This window comes from Sipha flava, unplaced genomic scaffold (assembly GCF_003268045.1).
Source record: "Sipha flava isolate LNK unplaced genomic scaffold, YSA_version1 80_pilon_pilon, whole genome shotgun sequence".
Lineage (NCBI taxonomy): Eukaryota > Metazoa > Arthropoda > Insecta > Hemiptera > Aphididae > Sipha > Sipha flava.
This window is the reverse complement of record NW_020273622.1, coordinates 1,473,722-1,494,243: the sequence shown is the minus strand read 5'-3', so window position 1 is coordinate 1,494,243 and position 20,522 is coordinate 1,473,722. Positions and strand designations below refer to the sequence as shown.

Sequence of the window (20,522 nt, the reverse complement as noted above, 5' to 3'; positions counted from 1 at the left end):
TACCCGTGCCCCTCCCCTAAATACGGGCCTGATGTCAAGTTATTAATGTCGGATGAGGGAAATTTATATTTTAGGAATGAACACGTACCAATGGACACCAACTCACAGAAAATGTTAGTGTCAGATATGTGTTACACAGGGCCGGATTTTGGGGGAGGCACGGGGCCCCCACAAGATTCAATTAATAAAATGCCTCCACAAAATGATTAACTTTTTTTTTTAATTTTTCTAATAATTTGCAAAAAAAAAATTTATTTTTTTAAGTTTGACAAGTGGTGCTGTTAGTGTGTGATAAAACGAATCACTATATAGATTGGTATTGGTAATTTTCTACCATTAATACTTAATTATAAATAGAATTATTCAACTATACTCTGACAAGACTAATAACCTAGCAAGCGCCGAGCTTCCATTTCCCCCTCTCTCAGCGGCGTCGTCGGACGAGTGCAACCGGTCGTCGGAGCGCGCCGTTGCTCGGCGAGCCGTTGGGGTGAGTGTCAAGCGTATCGCTAGTACAATAATAGATTTTCTTATATTTTAATGCGAAATATCTATAGACGCGCTCTAAGGGATCGCACCTTTATGTGAGCCCTGGAGCCCCCACATCCTTAAATCCGGCCCTAGTGTTACACATCATCGCAAAATTCCTGTAATCGGGCAGATTTTTCACGTTGAGTTCATGAAATTGGTATAACATTTTTCAATAACTGATGACGAAGCATCAAGTCCGTTGTACACACCACAGAATAGATTAAATTTAATCTATTCTGTGTACACTAGACGATTTCGTCCGTACTGTTAAAATTAGATCAACATTTTTCCGTACGGTTGTTGTTTTTACATAAGACGGTTTTCCCTTAAGGTTATATTTTACGTCTCAACTTTTAACTTTGTTGACTTTTAACATGAATTTAATTCGAACCATTGCCATGTGACTTATTTATCGTCGATTACAATTACATAAAAAACAACGTAACAATCTTGTTTACTGAGTACCTACACATAATTAATGAATATACACTTCTTTCTAAGCATTTTCGTTAATGCCTGTCGCAAAACAGATATAACAGTATAAGAAACATTTCTCGACCTAAGTGTCACGATTAATTTTGAATGGATGGCCAAAAAATTAAAAAATTCATAAAATATTTTCATTTTTGAATAACTGTAGGAAAATATATTAAAAATATGAAATGTTCATTGTAAATTATAATTATAAATTCCAGTGGCGTTTACAGAAAATATTTTCGGGAGGGGCTACTAAAGACAGAATTAAATTACCACTGCTATCGAAGAATTACTAACAAGACACAGGAAGTACTTATCTACATTTAATTTACAAAACCATTTGACGTTGGATGCAAATTCTAAATATGCATAATGTACCATTAAAATATAATAAAGGCATAAAATAATTTTTAAGTTTTTTTAAACATTTCGGGGGAGCTGTAGCCCACTAGCCCCTCTCTCCTATATACGCAACTGATAAATTCAGCAATTTAATAAAGTAAATAAAGTATACTTTATCAATCAGAATTCATGGAGACGATTAAATTTAAAAATTAAAAAATAAGTCATTAAGTAATTAACCAGAATGTCAACTATCAACCATCAATTAAATAAACTTCGTTGCATTTTCTACTCGCGTCCCGTTAAGAGTAATTAAAAAAATAAAGTGTTTTTGTTCATTTCAAATGTTTTAGAAGCTAAATTCAATATTGCATCAACAGTTAATCAAAATTTTAAATTTGATCATGTTTTTAAAAATTTAAAAGTTCTTAGTTTACAAAAAAAGAAAGCGAAATAATTAAGATAAATAACAATGGTAGTGTAATCACTGGGTGACTTCTTCCTTCATGCTATTGTACCTGTACTATTTCTATTATACTGCATAAGGTCATATAACGATGAACAATTAATTGAGATAAATATTGAATAATATTGTCAGAATAGTGAATAATCAGAATTTTTTCCATTTTTATATTCAAATGGCTTTATATACTTCAATAACTGTCTCAACGTATTGACGACAAAGGTATACGAGAATGTACGTATAAAAATAAAACCTTGCAGTGAAGTGTACAGGTTTTTTAGCTAAAAAATAGTTCATAATAAAGTTATCCCCCTTAACCTTATCAGTAATTATAAACTCTACTTTTAATTATTTAATTTAATCAGTATTTTAATAAATTAAGAAAAGAAAATATAATAATTGTTTTTTTTTTATAATGAAGAAAAACCTCGATGACTGGAACATTGATTTGTTTTACATAGATACTTAAATTTCAATTTAAACTAAATTGTACAATTTAATATTTTTCATAAATAATGATATATTTTGAATGAATTTTTCGTCATTGCCCAGTGCATCATGAAGGTGCTCAGGAATGTTGTATTTTTGTCGGGCGGTATTTAGCAGTATTTCGGGGTATTTGCAGGGGCGTATTTAGCTTACTTCTAGGAGAGGGCGACTCAAATTTATTTTTTAATTTAGGCTCAAAATGTACAAGTCAAATGTTGGTAATATTTAAATCGGGTGAATCATTAATATTTGTGGTTTTTTTTTTTTTATCTTATTTTGGATCTACTTAGAATCGACTTTTGTGTAGTTCTTTTTTAATACCTGTCTGTATTTTGAAAGTTATGCTTGTGTTTTATTAAGTATAGACCCGACAAAAAGTCCAATTCACTATTCACAGCCACGCGTAATTTGATTTCGTTATAAAATGATCCACATTAAAAAAAATGTTTAATGTATGTCTCACATACTCGTATAATCGATTCCTTAAATACGGATTCAGGGGGGGGCGATCGCCCCTTCGCCCCTCTAAAATACGCCCCTAGCTTCTTGCGTGTCTCTGCATTCTGTAATTATGTGTTTGATCGAGGTTGGGTATCCGCAAGTTTGACATGTTCTTAGTGGCTCTTTTTTCATGAGATGGCCATGTGTGTAATGTGTATGACCTATTCTATGGCGCAGGGGCGACTTCAGGGAGGGATCTAGGGGCTCCGGCCCCCTCTTAAGCCCGTACCGTAATTATAAAAAAATGTATATTGTTAACAAAAAAATATATAAATTATAGAATATAAATATATTTTACTATATTTTACATCAGTACTACAAACTCATATAATCTGTAAATGTATACCAGCTATTAGTTACTGAAATGGTATACGAATACTTAAATATTGATTGAAAATATACCAATAAATCTATTTCATAGTACACCACCAGATATGAAAATAAGACATAATGTATTATTATTTGTGATTGGCAACGATATCGATATCGTTCTATAATTGTACGATATATCGCAATATCAAATTTAATAATTTTTCTAGAAATACATTTTATTTTTAGATTCTAAGCTTTAGTAAATTGTATTGTGTGTGCTGTGTAATAAACCATTAACTTTATAATAACTAATAAGTAATAATATTTGTCTAATAATATAACTAATAAAGTTTGTACACGTGTCCTCGGGAAATATGAATTATTATTACATTTGATAAAACTTATGTTATCTGTATCGATAAGCATTATGTACTAGATAAAAGTTTACGATTTTGGTGTACCAATAATAAATATATATTACATTTTAGTATATTATCTTACTAAATTTATAAAAATATAATTGGATACGATATCTATCTATATCGAACAAATTCCGATATCGCGATATAATATCGAGAAAATCGGAACGATATCGATACACAATATTATATCGTTGCCCAGCAATAATTATTATAATTATTCAATTATATGAATTGTAAGAATAACATGTGTTAAGCTGGTTCCACACCAAATGCGCAAAACGTTTTGCAACGTTGCTACCATGTTCGGCACGTTTGGTGTGGACCTAGTACGCGCACGAACAAGCATGTTCGTGCATGTTACGCGTTTATTGGGGTCGATATGGGAAATGCGCGGTGTTCGGCGCGTTTTACTTATCTGGTTTGGACGATAAATAGTAAGTGGTAGAGATGGGACTTATCGTTCACTGAACTAGTTCATCGATCATATATTTGACGATTCGTTCGTATGAATACGTACTCCGTATCAAAGAATTGTTCATGAACGAACTAGTTCAATAATTATTACTCCGTATCAACGAATCGTTCATGAACGATTAAGGTACTAGCTCGTTCACCTGACGCGAGCGTATAATATAAAAAGTACAAAGTGAACGGTGAACGAGTCGTTCATCTAAAGTGAATTAATACGAAACCGGTCACTTGGGTGAATAGTTCAATTGAACTAGCTCGTTCATGAACGACACATCTCTAGTCAGTGGTGTATTGTTACTGCTACGGTGAATACGTAATTGTGTATTATTTTTATAATAATTATAACAATAAAATTGAAATAATTAATAAATAAAAAGAAGGTTTATTAATTAATCATGAGATGCAATTCATAAAATACTTGGGATCAAGACAGAGTTATCCAACTAATCGAGTCCTATCATGAAATCCAAAAGACAAATCGTACTTTAACAAAATAAAAAAAAATGACGCATGTGTTGAACCATCAAATGTAATTCGTTTTTTAAGTAGGCTATGTATAACAATAAAGGCAGCACTAATGATTTGATCGGACATTGTACTAGTGAAAGATAAATTATAAAAATTTTAGAACGAAACAATAGCGGCGACTGTACCCTCTGAACGGCATATTCACTGAATAGGTACATTGACAACAGTTGGAAAACATATGATCTGTCCTCGCGAGAATGTTACAGGCGATGAAATGTTGCAGTTATGTTACAGCAACGTTGCGCGCGGAGGCGCGTTTGGTGTGGACCCGTCTTTATATGTATTATGTTCACTCATGATTCGAATGTCATAATAGCATTTTGATAAATGTTTTTGGTTTCCGCAATATTATTAGTCACTTAGAGCTGACCAGGGAATTACTTGGTTGTGAAATAGCTGGCATATTTATTTTTATCTAATAACTAAATAGTAGATACCAAATTATCAATTATGTACATGTTCATATTTCTATTTTAATGGTCAAATATGTCAATATTATTACAATTACTATATATAAGCATTGTGGATGCGTGCGAGGCTCATTATCATCGGCAGATAACATTTTATCTGCTAAAAATAAAAGTTATACCTAAGCCCGCCGAATAATTTTTAATTCCTTTGTTATACAATAAAGATATAAAATTAAGAATAGAAGAACTGTTACATTACCGGAAACCCTAATTTTTTTTTTAAGAAATTTACAACTTATTTTTGTTAAATTTTAAAACAGTATACAATAATAAGGATTATTTTCACACGTCTCACACATGGTGTTTACTTTTTCATTTTTTTTGTGCTTCATTATTGGCATATACTACCTATGCTAACCTCATATACTACATAAAATATAAATTACTACACACATAGTACATGCAAGTTATTTCTAAATAAAATATTAGTTTACTTTATGTGTATATGAATTCTTAAAAACAGACAGTTTATTAAATATATTTGAGTTTTGTTTCTATATTCAACATAAAAATTAATATAGAAGATGGTCTATGTATTTTAGACACGGGAGCGTAAATTCTAGCAAAATGTTTGTGGGGACTATGCCCTTACGGAATTTTTCTCGTGGGGCCAGTTGCCCCCATTGTTCCGGCGCCCGTGTGCCTCATTTCTTCTCAACTCTTTTCTTAATTATTCATAATAACCAGCACATCTATATTACATCCACATCTATAATACTATTATTCACATCTAGTATTACTTTATATAATACTCTAGCTATAAAGATACACAATTATTATGGTCCTCGTTATCGACAATTTCCATGGAAAAATAGCTAAAGATAATCAAAAACCATATCTCAACACTGCGTTCAAAAGTACTTAAATATTTCTTTGAATAACCATCAAATATTTTTTGAGAATATCGGGTAACACATGAAAAAACTGACATTTATTCGTTTTGTGCTATGCGTGTCGCTTGAATTTCTCACGCCAAAATAAGTATACTAATGATCCTTATATAATCTAGATCACAATGGTCGAATTGGAATATTTTTATCTTGCTTAGTTATGGAATTATGGATTTGGTACGTAATGGAAATTTTCTAAAAATTAGTTCGGTAGGAAATGCTTGTTCTTTCGAGAAGCACCGAGCATACCTATTCATGGTAGTCAACGTGTTTAACCTATAATAAGCGAATTCCTAAATAAAATATGCAACAAAAAATTTTTGTATTTGAAATCTACGTACCAAGGATCGAATTTGAATTGAATTTGAATATGCACTTTTTAAACAAATATACAAATGTTCCGAGCCTTGTTCATAGCCATAAATAATGTTAGTGATTTAACACTGCCAATTTTTTTAATCTTAATTTTTTAATCAAATATTGAAGTTTGAAATTTTTTTATTTATCCTGCATTTATATTTTTAGTACTTAGTCAATAAACACTTTTTCAATGTTTCGAATAGTTTCTACTATTTAAAGAAATATTAAATCACCTATATCAGCGGTTACCAACCTTTTTAATAATGCGGGTTTTTTTACTTTTTTCTGGGGGGTCCTTTTACATCATCTTATATTGTATGTAAACAAAAATATTTAACCCATTAATTATTTATTAAAGTCTTAAAATCTGATTCATGCATTAACAAAAAAAAATAGCATAACATTTTTGTTACAAGACAAAATATAGAAAATATAATATATCACAACCTAAACGCTTGACCTGTGGGGGAGTCTAAATCATCTATAAATCTCCCCACCATAAAACCGCCACTGATGCGGACCACCAATTTCATAATAATATTAATAAAAAATTGCTAACCAAAAAAACCCGGTCTCCGGGACTGGTTTAGTATAACATCAACTATTTCGTTCATTACTAAAAAAGGAAGTAAAACTATATTCAATATGATCTTTAACATCTAAAACGTATAGGAACTTCAAGAAAAAGAAGATGAACAAAAAAAAAAAAAAAAAAAATTATTAAACTTGATTATTCACAAGTTAAAAAATGTAATGTGATTTTATACATTTTTTGTCCTCCACAATAGAGCCCATAATAACTGGATTAAGATTTTTAAATTTAAAACTGATTAATATAGCCTTTAATCATTCTCAACATTTAATTTATTCCTTTATTTATTTTTTAAAACAATTAAAGTAGAAAAAGCTCATTTATACAATTATGCTGTTAAAAAGCTAATCAAGTTTCTAAGTGAAATTTTAGTGATTGCTGGATAGTCTTGCCGAAAATTTAACCAAAATAACACTATTGATGTTGTTTTAAAAAACGATTTTAGAATTTGATCACATAAAAGGCAAATCAATGAATATCCACTAGGCCCTATTATTTGTACAATTTCGGACTGCACACTTGATTTTACTGCTTTAAATTAAAATTTAGTCTCGCTACTATCTTAAAAAAAGGAATATATTACGTAAATAATATATATATGCATTACATTTTAAAAAATTCAATCATACTCATATTTCATAGTAGTTGGCTTATTATTTAATTTTTATTTTGTAGACTGTAGTGCACACTTATACATTCATGGTACACATTAAAACAGGGCCTGATAACCACCACTTGTTGATATTTAATATTTAAGATATAAATGTTAGTAATGTTAATACTATATGATTCACGGCCCACAATTGGGCCATGGCCAATGGGTTGGGAACCACTGGCCAATATCATTAAAATTAGTCATAACTAAAAAAATATTCTGTGATAACAACTATAATTTTTAACATTAAGTGGTTTACCACCTATCATCTTAAGTCTTTATAATAGTCTTTATAATGGTCCATGTCCACAGGCTTTCTAATTTTTGACATTGATGATATTGATAGTCATATTAGGTTTTAAAATTAAAAACAAGATTGTTGAATTTACTGATTGTTATGTATTTATTATTATTATTTTTAATTACCATAAGCCAAACAGAATTTGAAGGGTTTATTGTTATTTTTGGTGTTATAAGTAAAAAAAAAAATACATATAAAATAATAATATAAACTTAAAAGAAAACACTTAAACATATATGTTTGTACAATTTTGTGCATAACAATTATATGAGGAGCTTAATATGTTGTTAATTATTAGGCTAAATACTCTATTTTTAACAAGCAAAATTAAAAATAACATTTTATTGACAGTCTTAAAAAAATATATATAATAATAAAATATACATAATGTAATAGGTGTAGTAGTTAAATAAAATTATGTTCTTAAATTGGTTAAATTTATTAACAAGTTAAAAAAAAAAAACTATTAAAAAATTTATTTAAATTTAAATAAAGATCTATGAATATTGTTTTTCTGCATATAGAAATAAAAACAATAACATTAATTTGTTATAATAATAATTAACCACAACTGTACTACTTATTAATAATATTAGTTAAATCAATTATCAAAAGTATATCAAATTGATAAGTTGTAAGTAGTAAATTAAGTGAAAGAACATGAATTATAAAAATAAAATAAGTATAATATGAAGTTAATTTAATTAATAATTAAATTTGTTTACAAAATTAGGTTAATAATATTGAAATTTAAATTACTTCCTTAATTAGTTACTTGAATGTAATAAGAACATGAAATGATTGTATTAAAATATTGAACACTATGAAATACATATGAATAAAAAATTAAACAAAAATTGATAATGAGATTTAAGCTACTTGTACAAAATAATACTTTGGTAGAAGAATACCATATGAATGTATACATAGAAAAAACACAGGACAAAAATAAGTCATGATAAAATACTGTAGTAGAAAAGTAGGTATTTTATAATTTATCATAAAGAAAAAAAAATAAATAATAATTGAAAATATGTAATAAATACAACATTTATTATAAAATATTTTGACTTTTTGAGATTAAAGAGTAAATTAAAAATTTGGCATATTTTTTATAGTAAATTGACTATAATTTTATCTTTGGCCAAAGTTGTACAGTTTAATTTTTATTTATTTTTTGAGATTTATAACATATTAAATATACATAACATAACAAAAAAAAAAATAATAAAAATAATCAGTTTTTCAAAAAAAATACTTAATTATGCTTATATAATTATAGCTTCAATGATCTTTTATCCTATTTTAAAATAACAATAGAAATTATATAAGAACAGATAGGGTTTCACTAAGTGTCACATTTTTGTATTTATTAAATACTAAATATAATGTAATCAAAAAGCAAACATTATATGCTCAAAAAATTATTTTATGAGGTCTAAAATAAAGACCTAATAAAATCACTATCACAGAATTAGTTTTAATAACAAAACGACATATTTATATACTCAATTAGAATGTAAATACATCATTCATATATTTTATAACAGCTTATAACTAAAAAATTATATAATTGTTAGAGATTAGTTATTTTTCATATAATTTAGTAATCTTTTGTATTACTTGATCAGCAAATAATCATTTTTTTTTCTATTCATTTAAATCTTACCGAATAAGTTTTATTAAAACCATTGATTTTAAAATATACATTAATATTATATTTTAAAATCAATGTTAAAACTAATCATCATACTATTAATAAATATAAGTTTATCAAATTGAATAATAATAATTTTATTGTTTTTGTTCAAAAAATGCAGCCATATCTTTTATACAAAACTGAGATGGTCTATCACTGGTACTGTGTGCTCGTTGTCTCACTGAACTGTAACAAAATATTTGAAACCTTAATCATAACATACATAATAAATTAGCTACTAATAAATAATATGTACTTGGAAGTTGATTTTTCTATAACTGTTTTAAAAGTATTTTGGTTATTAATTCCATCTGAAGAAGTGAAACCAATCAATTGATTTACTCTTGATGCTACTAAACCTTTCGTTTCAATTTTAGTACATTTATTACGCTCTAAACTTCGTGTATACCATTCTTTTTGTCCAGAATCAGATGATACTATGTCACGTTTATCATATGTGGATATTTTTACTAAACGTTTTGGTTTAATAGATACATTACTATTTTTGTCAGTGCATTCATCAGGTGATTTCAAAGATTTTGCTCTTAATCGTTTAATTATGTCATCATCATGTTGAATGGTTTCAGATGTTTTAAAACGTTCACGGAGAGCTAATCGACGTTCTTCTTTATAACGATCAATGCGTTCTCGTCTTGTTGCATCCATTTCACTAGACATATCAGATTTCTGACTACTAATGTCTGAACTTATAAGATTTGGAGATGTTTTTACACGTTCTAAATTTTGATTATCACTAGGAAAACTAAAAGCATCTAATGAAACTGTAGTAGTAACATGTTGACAATTGTTACGAAGTCGTTTATTTTTTATTGACATAGAACAACTTTTTAATTTATTAGAATCAGTTTTAGACAAAGACTCTTGATCATTGGTTGAATTTTCCTTATTGCCTAAAACAATTATTTAAATGATAGTTACAAAACATATATAATTATTAACTATTATTAATTAAAAGTTAATATTCTATTGTTATATTAATATTAATAATTAATAAATCAAATTAAACATATGCATTTATGAAAATTCTAAATTATTAGTAAAAAATATGTTAATAATAATATATATCCAGTGGCGTGCGCAGGGGGAGGGGGGTGATGGGGGATATATCCCCCTTGGGCTTTTTTTTTTTTAGTCTTAAACATTAAAAAATGTATATAAGAAATACGACGGGGCAGTCATTGTTAAATGGATTGGTGTTAATAAACATATTTCGAGACATTCCATTATCTACAGAACAAATAATTGATGAATTTAGTGTAAAAGCCAGAAGGATGAATTTCCGCCTTGATTGCATTTCTTTTTTTTGTATAATAATAAAGAATAAAGATTGAAAATACATATCAAATTCCTGCACAAGCCACTGTACATATCTATCATTTAATGACTTATTATTTACATAGTTATAAATGTTTTGAAATATATTAATATGGGATTATGAAATTAGTATTTTATATTTTTTAGTTAAAACATTTACAAATAACCAGACCAAAGTATATACGGTTATTTTACAATAAATAGTTTAGTATACATTATTTACCAGTAGAACTTGAATTATCCATTAACTCTTTCCTCATACGTCTTTCATGAACTATATCTCTTCCTATTTCTGATTCAAATTTCCGTCTATTTGAATCTAAAAATAAATCTAATTTACTCTCAGAAACTTCATCAGTTGACATTACTAAACATTTTCCATTGTTTATTTTATCATTTATATTTTCAAGATTTTTTAACTGTTCATCTTTTTCAGTAGATAATATTTCTGTTTTGTATACATCTTGTAATAACATTTCAGTATCTTCATTTGTAGGAGATATTAAATAACCATTATTATCTAAACATTTATGATCATTTAGTATTTCCCTACTTTTTAAATTTGTATACTCTAAATTATCCTAAAAATAAATTTTGTACAATTTTATAAAAGTAAGATAAATGAAACAAACTATTATTAATTGATTTTAAATACCTGAGGAGAAACTGACATTTCACGTTGACTAGAATTACAAGATTCTGGGCTAGAAACAACTAATGTCTCATAATGAATATTTTCAGTAGATTTTTCAGTCTCAAAATTCAAGTTGTCAGCAGAATCATTAGAACTTTTACATGATGGTATTACTTCTTCATAACTAGAGTCTTCTTGGTTAAAAATTGAATTTTTATGACCTAATCGTTCATAATTATTACCTATAACAATTTCATACACAGATTCTTCTTTTTTTGGTGAGCAACTAAGAGATTCAGATAAAATTGAAGTATCTGATTTCACTTTATCTTCAATTTTATTGTTATTAAAAGATTCACTATGGCAATTATCTCGTACATTTGCTAATTTAATTTCTTGATAACTACGTCGATCATTAGATAGACTTCTACTCTTTAAGTCTCCTTGAAAACTAAGTCGATTTCGAGGAGTAGTCAAAAGATTTTTAGTTAAAATATCAGACGATACAGTAAAATCAATTCCAGTTTTATGGGAACCCGGAGTAGTATTTAGATCACTATAACTATCTTCTGATAAAGGACAATATGAAAGTGTAGGTGTGGTAGTAGTAGACAATGAACCAGTACCTGTTTCATTGCTATCAACATCAGTCATTACTTGATCACATTCTATAAGAACGTCTGCAGCTACAGTCATCTGTACATAAAAAATTGAGTTATATCAAGTTAACAATTTAAAATTTAAATAATTACATGTTCAGGAGATTGACTATCAATAAATCGAATATCAGATGAAGCAAATCGCTCTTCTAGATATGATAATCTATTATTTTTTGTATGATCGCTATCCTTGTTTGAATCCGTTGTTTTAATTTTTTTAGGTGATGGATCAGCACTCAATGAATCTTCTGCATGTGCTAATACTGGTAAACGTTTAGTACTACTATTTAACTAAAATACATAAATATAAACAATGTTATTTTAAATATATAATAATAATGCATCTTAAAATAAGGTCATCATAGTAATTTAAAAAATATTAACTTTATATAATTTTTTTTTTTCAAAGATGATGTTTAAAATTTATAAATATTTTCTTCAACAAAATATTTTTGGTACATAAATTAAACATTTTTAACTATAAAATATCTTAATAATTATATTATAATAATCTATAATATATCTACTTGAATTGTATAGACATAAACATTGAATTCCATTTTTAAACCAATAACATAACACCAGATTTAATTGAAATATTAATACATGTTAAATACAAGGTTTTTATTCTAAATTATTTTGCCAAAAAATAGTCTAAATACTTGAATTACAGGTTTAAATATATGTCCCTCTTTAATATTATTATAATAGTTAATAATTTTCATTATTAAATTTATTTTTTTTATTTTTTTTTTACAAAAATACATAAAACAGTAGGAACAATTTAATATTTAATTATATTTTACCTTGCTGTAACATTGTTATATTTTTACTATATATTTTTGTTTATATTAATAATTAATTCTAAAGTGTGATTGGTTATTCTTGATATTGTTAAATTATTAAATTTATACTCTTTATTTATGTATAAAAAACCATTTGCCCACCTCATACTTATATTATAATGGATGCTGCAAATACTGTGTATCTTATTTTTCAATATTTTTTATATTTTATAATTAGTTTATTGTAGTAAAATAAATCTTTTGATTATTAGAAATATAAATGTTTGCTTGTAGATATTTTTTTTTTTTTTTATAAACTTACATTATTTGCATTATTTGTTGTTATATTTTGAATATGTTCCATACTTGATCGATTACTGAAAATATGATTTGTATCTTCATCTGAAAATACTCTCATATCGGAATCGTCCAAATCAAAATTAACTCGTAAATCACTTAAATCTATAAAATTAGTTATAATAATTTTAATACCATTAAATCTTAAATAATAAATATAGAAATAAAATAAAATAATATATATATATATATGTTTACCTTCTTGGCTTGGGTGATGTAAAGGTGATACATCCAATTCTTCTTGATCAGCAAGTTGATCAAAATAAGAATCATGTGAAATTGAACGATTATGACCAATTGAGTTAGAACCACATAAACGAGGAGGAGAACAAGGAGGTGTTCCTTTAATTTCCTTTAAAGACATTGTTTCGCCAATTATCTTGGAAGACTTAGTAGATGTATCTTGTACATTCATACCTTCAGCCATACTTTGGCGTACACATTCTTTGGATTCCTGATAGATTGTAAATTATTATTATTTTGAAATAAAATAAATTATAAATTATAATTCAAGAATAATTTAAAGTTATAACTCTATATTTTCACTTATCGTTTAAACAGAAAAGTATAGGAAAAAATTCAAATATAATAATTTTTTAATGTTTTTATAAAAACATTTACACTTAGATTTTCTATTATTGCATATTTATATTGTTTATTTTAAATTTTTAACAAGATTTTTATTAGATTTAATACTAGTTACATTTTATGAACCCAGTACATCAAACTTAAAAGTAAAGGACATAATTTCTTTCAACTATTGTCATACAAACTTTTACATAATACATTCATATAAAATAATTAGAAATAATGTTTTAGTGTTATTAAAAAAAATATTTCTTATAACAAAAATATAGCTAAAGAACTAAAAAAAAATTTTTTATATAAAATATGAATGTAAACCAAAGGATTTTAATTTTATGTTAGATCCACTATATTTATTGTAATGTATTTATAATAATCCTACGAGAAACTTTTTTTAAATAAAAATAAAGCAAAATTAATGCAGTAATTACTTACTTATAGTACTAATTACAGTAAATTAATTTTTAATAATTACTGATAATGATTATAATCATAAAAAACTCACCAGGTTTTGAAAAGGTATTATGTTTGGTTCAGACTTTTTACGAAGAGGTGGTGTGCCAAGAGAAATACTACTTCCACCACGAGTAAAGAATGATTTCCACTTCAATGGGGAACGTCTTTTATTAGTGTTACATCTTCTAGTAGGTAATTCAATAACCGTATGATATTTTTCAGGCAAACAAGAAGGACCACCACCTAAAAATAGTAAAAATCAGTATTTATACTTTTAATTAAATTATAATTGTATACTTATTACTAACCAACTTCAATATAATTAGGATCAGTTTTTTTTAAAACACGACTTTGAGCTTCTTCAAGAGTTAAAAGTTTGGTCTGAGTAGATATTGCTAATGATTTAGGTCTAGACTTCTTGGGAGTACCTAAAATAATAATTGAGAGTAATATTTATCTATCAATAATTAAATGTTATTACCTTTAGTAGGTGGTAATTTTGCTCCAACATTAGGAATAGGACTAAATATATACTCTGTATATCGGATTAAAAATTCGGTTACGACAGCTTGAATGCCAACACCATGTAAGGCAGCAACACCACTTCCATTTTCCAGTTGTTTACTTCTTAATAAATTTGGTGCCCAAACAATTGCAACATTTTTTGCTGTCATACCTGTTTGCTCACCAAGAGCAGCCACTCGAGACAAATGTTTCATCAAGTACTCCAATGTTCTAGTGCATATAATTTCTTAATATTAATAATTGATAATATAACTTATAAAGACAAACTCATGTTCAAATAAATGTTATAAAAAAAATGTCAAAAATTTAAACATAAAATATTACTAATATAAATACCTAAAATGAGGTGGTGGTAACTTTTGAACTGTTTCTCGCATAAGTTGTAATCTTACATCAGTTGTTTTCTCAGGTACTGATTGTACAGCATTTACAAATGAGTCATAAAGCTGATAAGTGCATAATGGATTTGGTAATTCTCTAAAATATAATTTCAACAATGAAGCCACACTGTGTATGTCCTGCCTTATTGATTCATCTTCCCACAGAGCTGGAACTTTATCTTCATCAAATGTTGATCTAATACAGTAAAAAATTCACAAATAAATAAAATATAAATATTTAATATTTTAAATCATAAATTTAACCAATTGTTTTTATTTAGAAAACATACTTTTTAATGGGAGGAAAAGAGAGAAAGTATTTAAATCCATTAAAAAACTTTAACGATCTTTAAAAAATTAAGTGCATAGGGAGACATAATATAATTAATATATCAATATTGTAAATATTTATATTAAAATCACATGTCATAAAACCTAAAAACTAACATTTATTTGATTCCAAATATATAAAATTATTGTTCAACGACTTTGAATTAAATACAAAGTAACCCATACTATATTTTAAATATATTAAATACTTAAAAATACCTAAGAAAATTACTTAACACCAAAATATAAGTATGTCATAAATTACAAACCTCAATCTTTGAATATTTGATGTAACTCCAGAAAGTCTATATATACCATCAACAATTCCAAATTTTTCAATAAACTCAGCACAACTAGTTAACACATCTGGTACTGAAATGAAAGTAAAATAAAGTATAATATTTTACTTTATTTTGATATTTTAATAATATAAAAAGGAAAATTTTGTGATCTTTAACTATATACTATTTAAGATAATACTTCCAGTTTTGATTAAATAGAATGGATTAAAATGGCATTGTTTTTTATCAAAATAGAGAGGCAATTAAGTCGATAATTTATCATATCAGACTTGTATGTTAGTCTCAATTGTTATGCAACATGTTTTATTTTAATTTAATTTTAAACTTTCCTTTGTTTGATTTAATTAAAATTGCTATTTATTTTTCAATAAATTTAATCATAAATTGTATTTTAATATAATGCCACTTTCTTCCCATTAAATATTTTTGAATCCACTTGGGTTTTTAATCAGAATTAAAAATAATTAATTAAATATCTTGCAAATCAAATTTGAACAGCCACATAATAAAAATAATAAATTATTAAAATGTTATATTAAATAAAACTGATCTATCTATCTTTTACTATTTTAACTAAATTTAAATAACCTATAAAAACTTTTAATACTTATTTATAAATATTAGTATTTGATTACATATAACATTTAAAAAAAAAGTTTACGAACAATCTCTTTTAGAATTTAGAAGATGTTCACCCAAGTCACATCCAAAAACTCTTTCTCTTAGAATTCCAGATTGTTTCAATGTTCTTCGAGTTGGTCTTGATAATATAAAAGATCGAAAAAATGATATCAGTTTGCCATGTTTTCTGAAAATTATAATAAGATAAATATAAATCTTTCAAAGGAAATAATTGTAAATAGTATAAGGTACAAAAGAAAAACAATGAGTAATAATATAAAAAAAAATATATATATAATTAATTATAAAGTATCCATAAGTTATTTTGATATATACATTTCAGTAGTAATTAAGTCTGATTTGTGTAACACTATTCAGCGAGATAAAAAATTATGTATGAAATAAGAAATAATTTCAGTAAAAACTTAAAAATAGTTTTGTTTTTATTTTTTATTTTATGATAATGATTATATTTAAAAATGAACTAATAATTAGACTCTCAAGATATAAAAACCAAAAAGTATTATAAAACAATAATCAAGCAATTTTTATATACATTTCTTGATACTATTTTTGGAATAGTTAATATATTTTTCCAAAAAATTATTAAATTATTCTTTTATTTTTTAATGATTTTATAAAATTATACTTATTGGCTTTAAAAGTAATAATTATTAAATCTATATATGAAAACCATATAAATTAAATTATTTATTAAAAAATATATCATACAATCATACCTTAATACAGATTTGGTAGGTTCGGAAACTGGTAACATTTGGGGGTTTATATAAAGATTTCTTGGAATTTTATCTGTTATAACAGCTACACAGTTAGATGGAAAAAAGCCAACTAAAAAACCGTGTTTGCCTCTCCACCAAATACTTTCTTCAGGTGTTGGCATATCAATAACAGATATTATATCTCCAACCTAAGAATATGAAATCATAACTTAATAACGTTTATAATATAGACATAGACAAACAAAAAAAAAAAACAATTACATCAAATGAAATTTCATCAGAAGCATGTGCAGTGTATTTTCTGACTGAATAAGCTGCAGCTACAGCAGGAGTGTTTATTGCACAATGATCTCCATCAGCAACTAAAAGATGATGGCCACGGTTATCAAGTTCAAGCCAGCTAAGTATAGGTCCACAATTAATTAAACTTCCTACTGCTATTTCAGATAATCTTTTACAATATTTACTAATCAATTCCTTTACGTATTTCTAAAAATTTCAAAATATACAATGGTAATGGTTAATTATAAAATCTTAAGTAGTTAAACTTTTTGATATTGTACTACTTACATTAAGATTTTCACAATCATTTGGTATAGGTTGAAGTTCTGGAAGTAGACTAAATTTTCTATCATAAACACATTTATGCAATTGATGATCAAGAGTTCTAGCGTTTTCATAGGAACGTCTTAAGACCCAAACAGTATTTTGTGATTCAACTTTAATAGTTAACCAACAATCACTATCATAATCAATATTTCCAAATTTTTGTTCATCTTCTTCAATTAAATCAAACTAAAATATAAATTTATAATTTTTTAGAAAAATTAATATAATTCATTTTCCCATAAATATACTACATTAAAAGTAATAAACTTTTAAAAATGTTAAGTTAAAATAATAAAATCATGGAAATTAAATAAGATTAGATTTTATTTAAATATTTTAAAATATTTCTAACTTTTAATGGTCCAAGCTCAACATGTTCATAATGAAAATGGGCACATTCTTCTAACTTTGGGAACCTAGATTTTCCATCATCAATTGATGTTACAGGTAATGTAGCCACTCGCATACTTCCATTGCTGACTATACTACTACCAGAAGATCTTCCTTCAGAATTCCGACTCAATAGAATATGTTCAGGCATTTTGAGAGATGTCTGAAAATTGACTAATTATTTATGCCTCTGTAACATTAAATATTAATAATTAACATTTTAAAATTATAATTTTGGTGAAAGTACAATGAAAGATTTAAGAAATTCAATTCTATTAGATTCAAGAAAAATAACAGTGGTAATTATATTTGAGTATTTAACTATAATTTTTAACTATATTATAAAATTATTTTTTATTCAATGTGAAATATAACAAAAAATAAATTTGATCTAAGTGCTGTTGATACATATATTATAATACATTTTAGATCCTTATAATCTAATTTATGTACCTTCAAGTTATAATTTTATTAAAATGTTAATAAATATTTTTTTAATAGACCAAGGAATGAAGTTTGTATGTTTCAAAAGTAACTACAAATTTTATAATGGAAAAAAGTACATTTAAAATTTTAATTAAAATGAATCAACTACACTTATACATATTTATTTGAGTATTTATAAATTATATATACTATTTTTAATTTTGTCATTACAACAATATTCAAATACTAATTAACACATATATAAGACATAAATACATAATATTTTATAAGATTATTAAAATTAATATTATTATTTTTTTAATAAAATCCTTACTTTTGGATAAGAAGAATACTGTAAAGTTCCCATTTAGGTTATTTTTCTGGATAAATATTTGAGTAATTATAACGATTGATATTGTGATTTTTTACAGAAAATGTTCTGTAAGCATAATTTTTCTCTCTCTTTAATGTTAAAATTAACATGTCCATTGATTTCCTAAAATAATAAATGTTTGTTTATATATTTTAATACTTCATACTTCACAGATTTTCGATGATTATGAAACACAATTATTTTTTAATATATTTTAATCGTGAAACTCAAAAAGGTAAAAAATATTCTTTATTTAATTTAAATTATAAAATAGATATTATCTAGTGTATATTATATATATCTAGGTATATTATAGATGATATATATCTAGTATTTTAAATAGCAAGTGTTTGAACAGATATCTTATAGTTTTTTTTATATGATTTTTTTTTTAGTTAAATTTAAAAATGCTTATTTTTATATATTTTAATTATAACTGAAACAATTAATCTGCAAAGTGTAATCCATTCAAATATATTATTTAAAGACATTTTTTAAATTAGTATTCTCTCATATTTAAAATTAATGTATTAAACAATATTTTAATCACATATGGTTTTTTATATTAAATTATACAGATTTAAGACTATGCTCAATTATTGTATGTTGTATGTAAAGTAATGTAAAGCCAGTTAATTTAAAGATGGTTTAAACACCTCCATAACTACTTCTTTATATCTTCTAGACCATTGGTTAAATATACTAACTAAAATTACTATTTATTATACTAATTGCTAAAAAAAATTAATTATGGGTTAGGACAAAAAACAACAAAATAAGAAATTTTTAAGTTGTTTGGCATACAGGTTATAGGTATAACATAAAATATTACTACAGTATATATTGTGAATGTTTGCAATAATTTTAAAGGACTGCGTATAATTTCCACTTTTTTATATTAATTAGTTAATAGATGATTATTATACAATTATATAGACTTGAGTACTTAAAACAAATTTAAACAAAGAATTGTATATTTATTTTATATACAAATTTATTTAAAGCAAGTTAATATTATTTGGTTATATATGACATACTTTAAATAAAAAAACAATGGAAAGTTTAAGGTAATATAAAATGTTGTACAAAATATAGTACTATGTGAATTGTATAATATGTTTAGCTTCAAATAACAAAATTAACATCTAATTACCAACATTTTTTTTTTATCAGGATAGCTACATTTTCACTAGTACAGTAATTTTTTTTTTTTATCATAACACAAACCAACTGAATTAATATGAAGATATTTCAATACTTTATGGTTTATAGTATAATATTATAATCTTAACTTCGGTTATTTTATTTAAGTAATATTAGATTACCTACATTTTAACAAAAACAATGTTTGTAGATCCAATTGAATTAGAAATCGATTAAGGTATAACATATTAATGTTTTAATAACACACAAATTACATAAAATGAATACATTTTATTTAAGAGCACCAATGATAAAAAAGTTTCAGTAAATTTTAATAACTAGCACATGAAATATAAAACACATAAA

The 20,522-nt window shown here is 25.6% G+C and overlaps 1 protein-coding gene across 2 annotated transcripts; it reads right to left on the bottom strand.

The window, feature by feature from the left end:
* Positions 1-9,552: 9,552 nt before the first annotated feature.
* Positions 9,553-20,522, bottom strand: LOC112693026 (GTPase-activating protein CdGAPr). 2 transcript variants are annotated; one of them, XM_025567899.1, is made up of 19 exons: positions 20,343-20,522; positions 18,975-19,136; positions 18,177-18,404; positions 17,786-18,010; positions 17,477-17,704; positions 17,213-17,403; positions 16,517-16,659; positions 15,819-15,921; positions 15,176-15,415; positions 14,796-15,049; positions 14,623-14,742; positions 14,364-14,557; positions 13,472-13,727; positions 13,239-13,378; positions 12,225-12,422; positions 11,494-12,168; positions 11,062-11,419; positions 9,760-10,414; positions 9,553-9,689 (listed from the first exon to the last, which is right to left on the bottom strand). In XM_025567899.1, the coding sequence occupies exons 3-19, from the start codon at positions 18,363-18,365 to the stop codon at positions 9,599-9,601; spliced, it is 4,260 nt and encodes a 1,419-aa protein (XP_025423684.1). In that variant the 5' UTR covers positions 18,366-18,404; positions 18,975-19,136; positions 20,343-20,522; the 3' UTR covers positions 9,553-9,598. The 2 variants fall into 2 exon arrangements, with proteins under 2 accessions (XP_025423684.1, XP_025423685.1); XM_025567900.1 differs by lacking the exon at positions 18,975-19,136.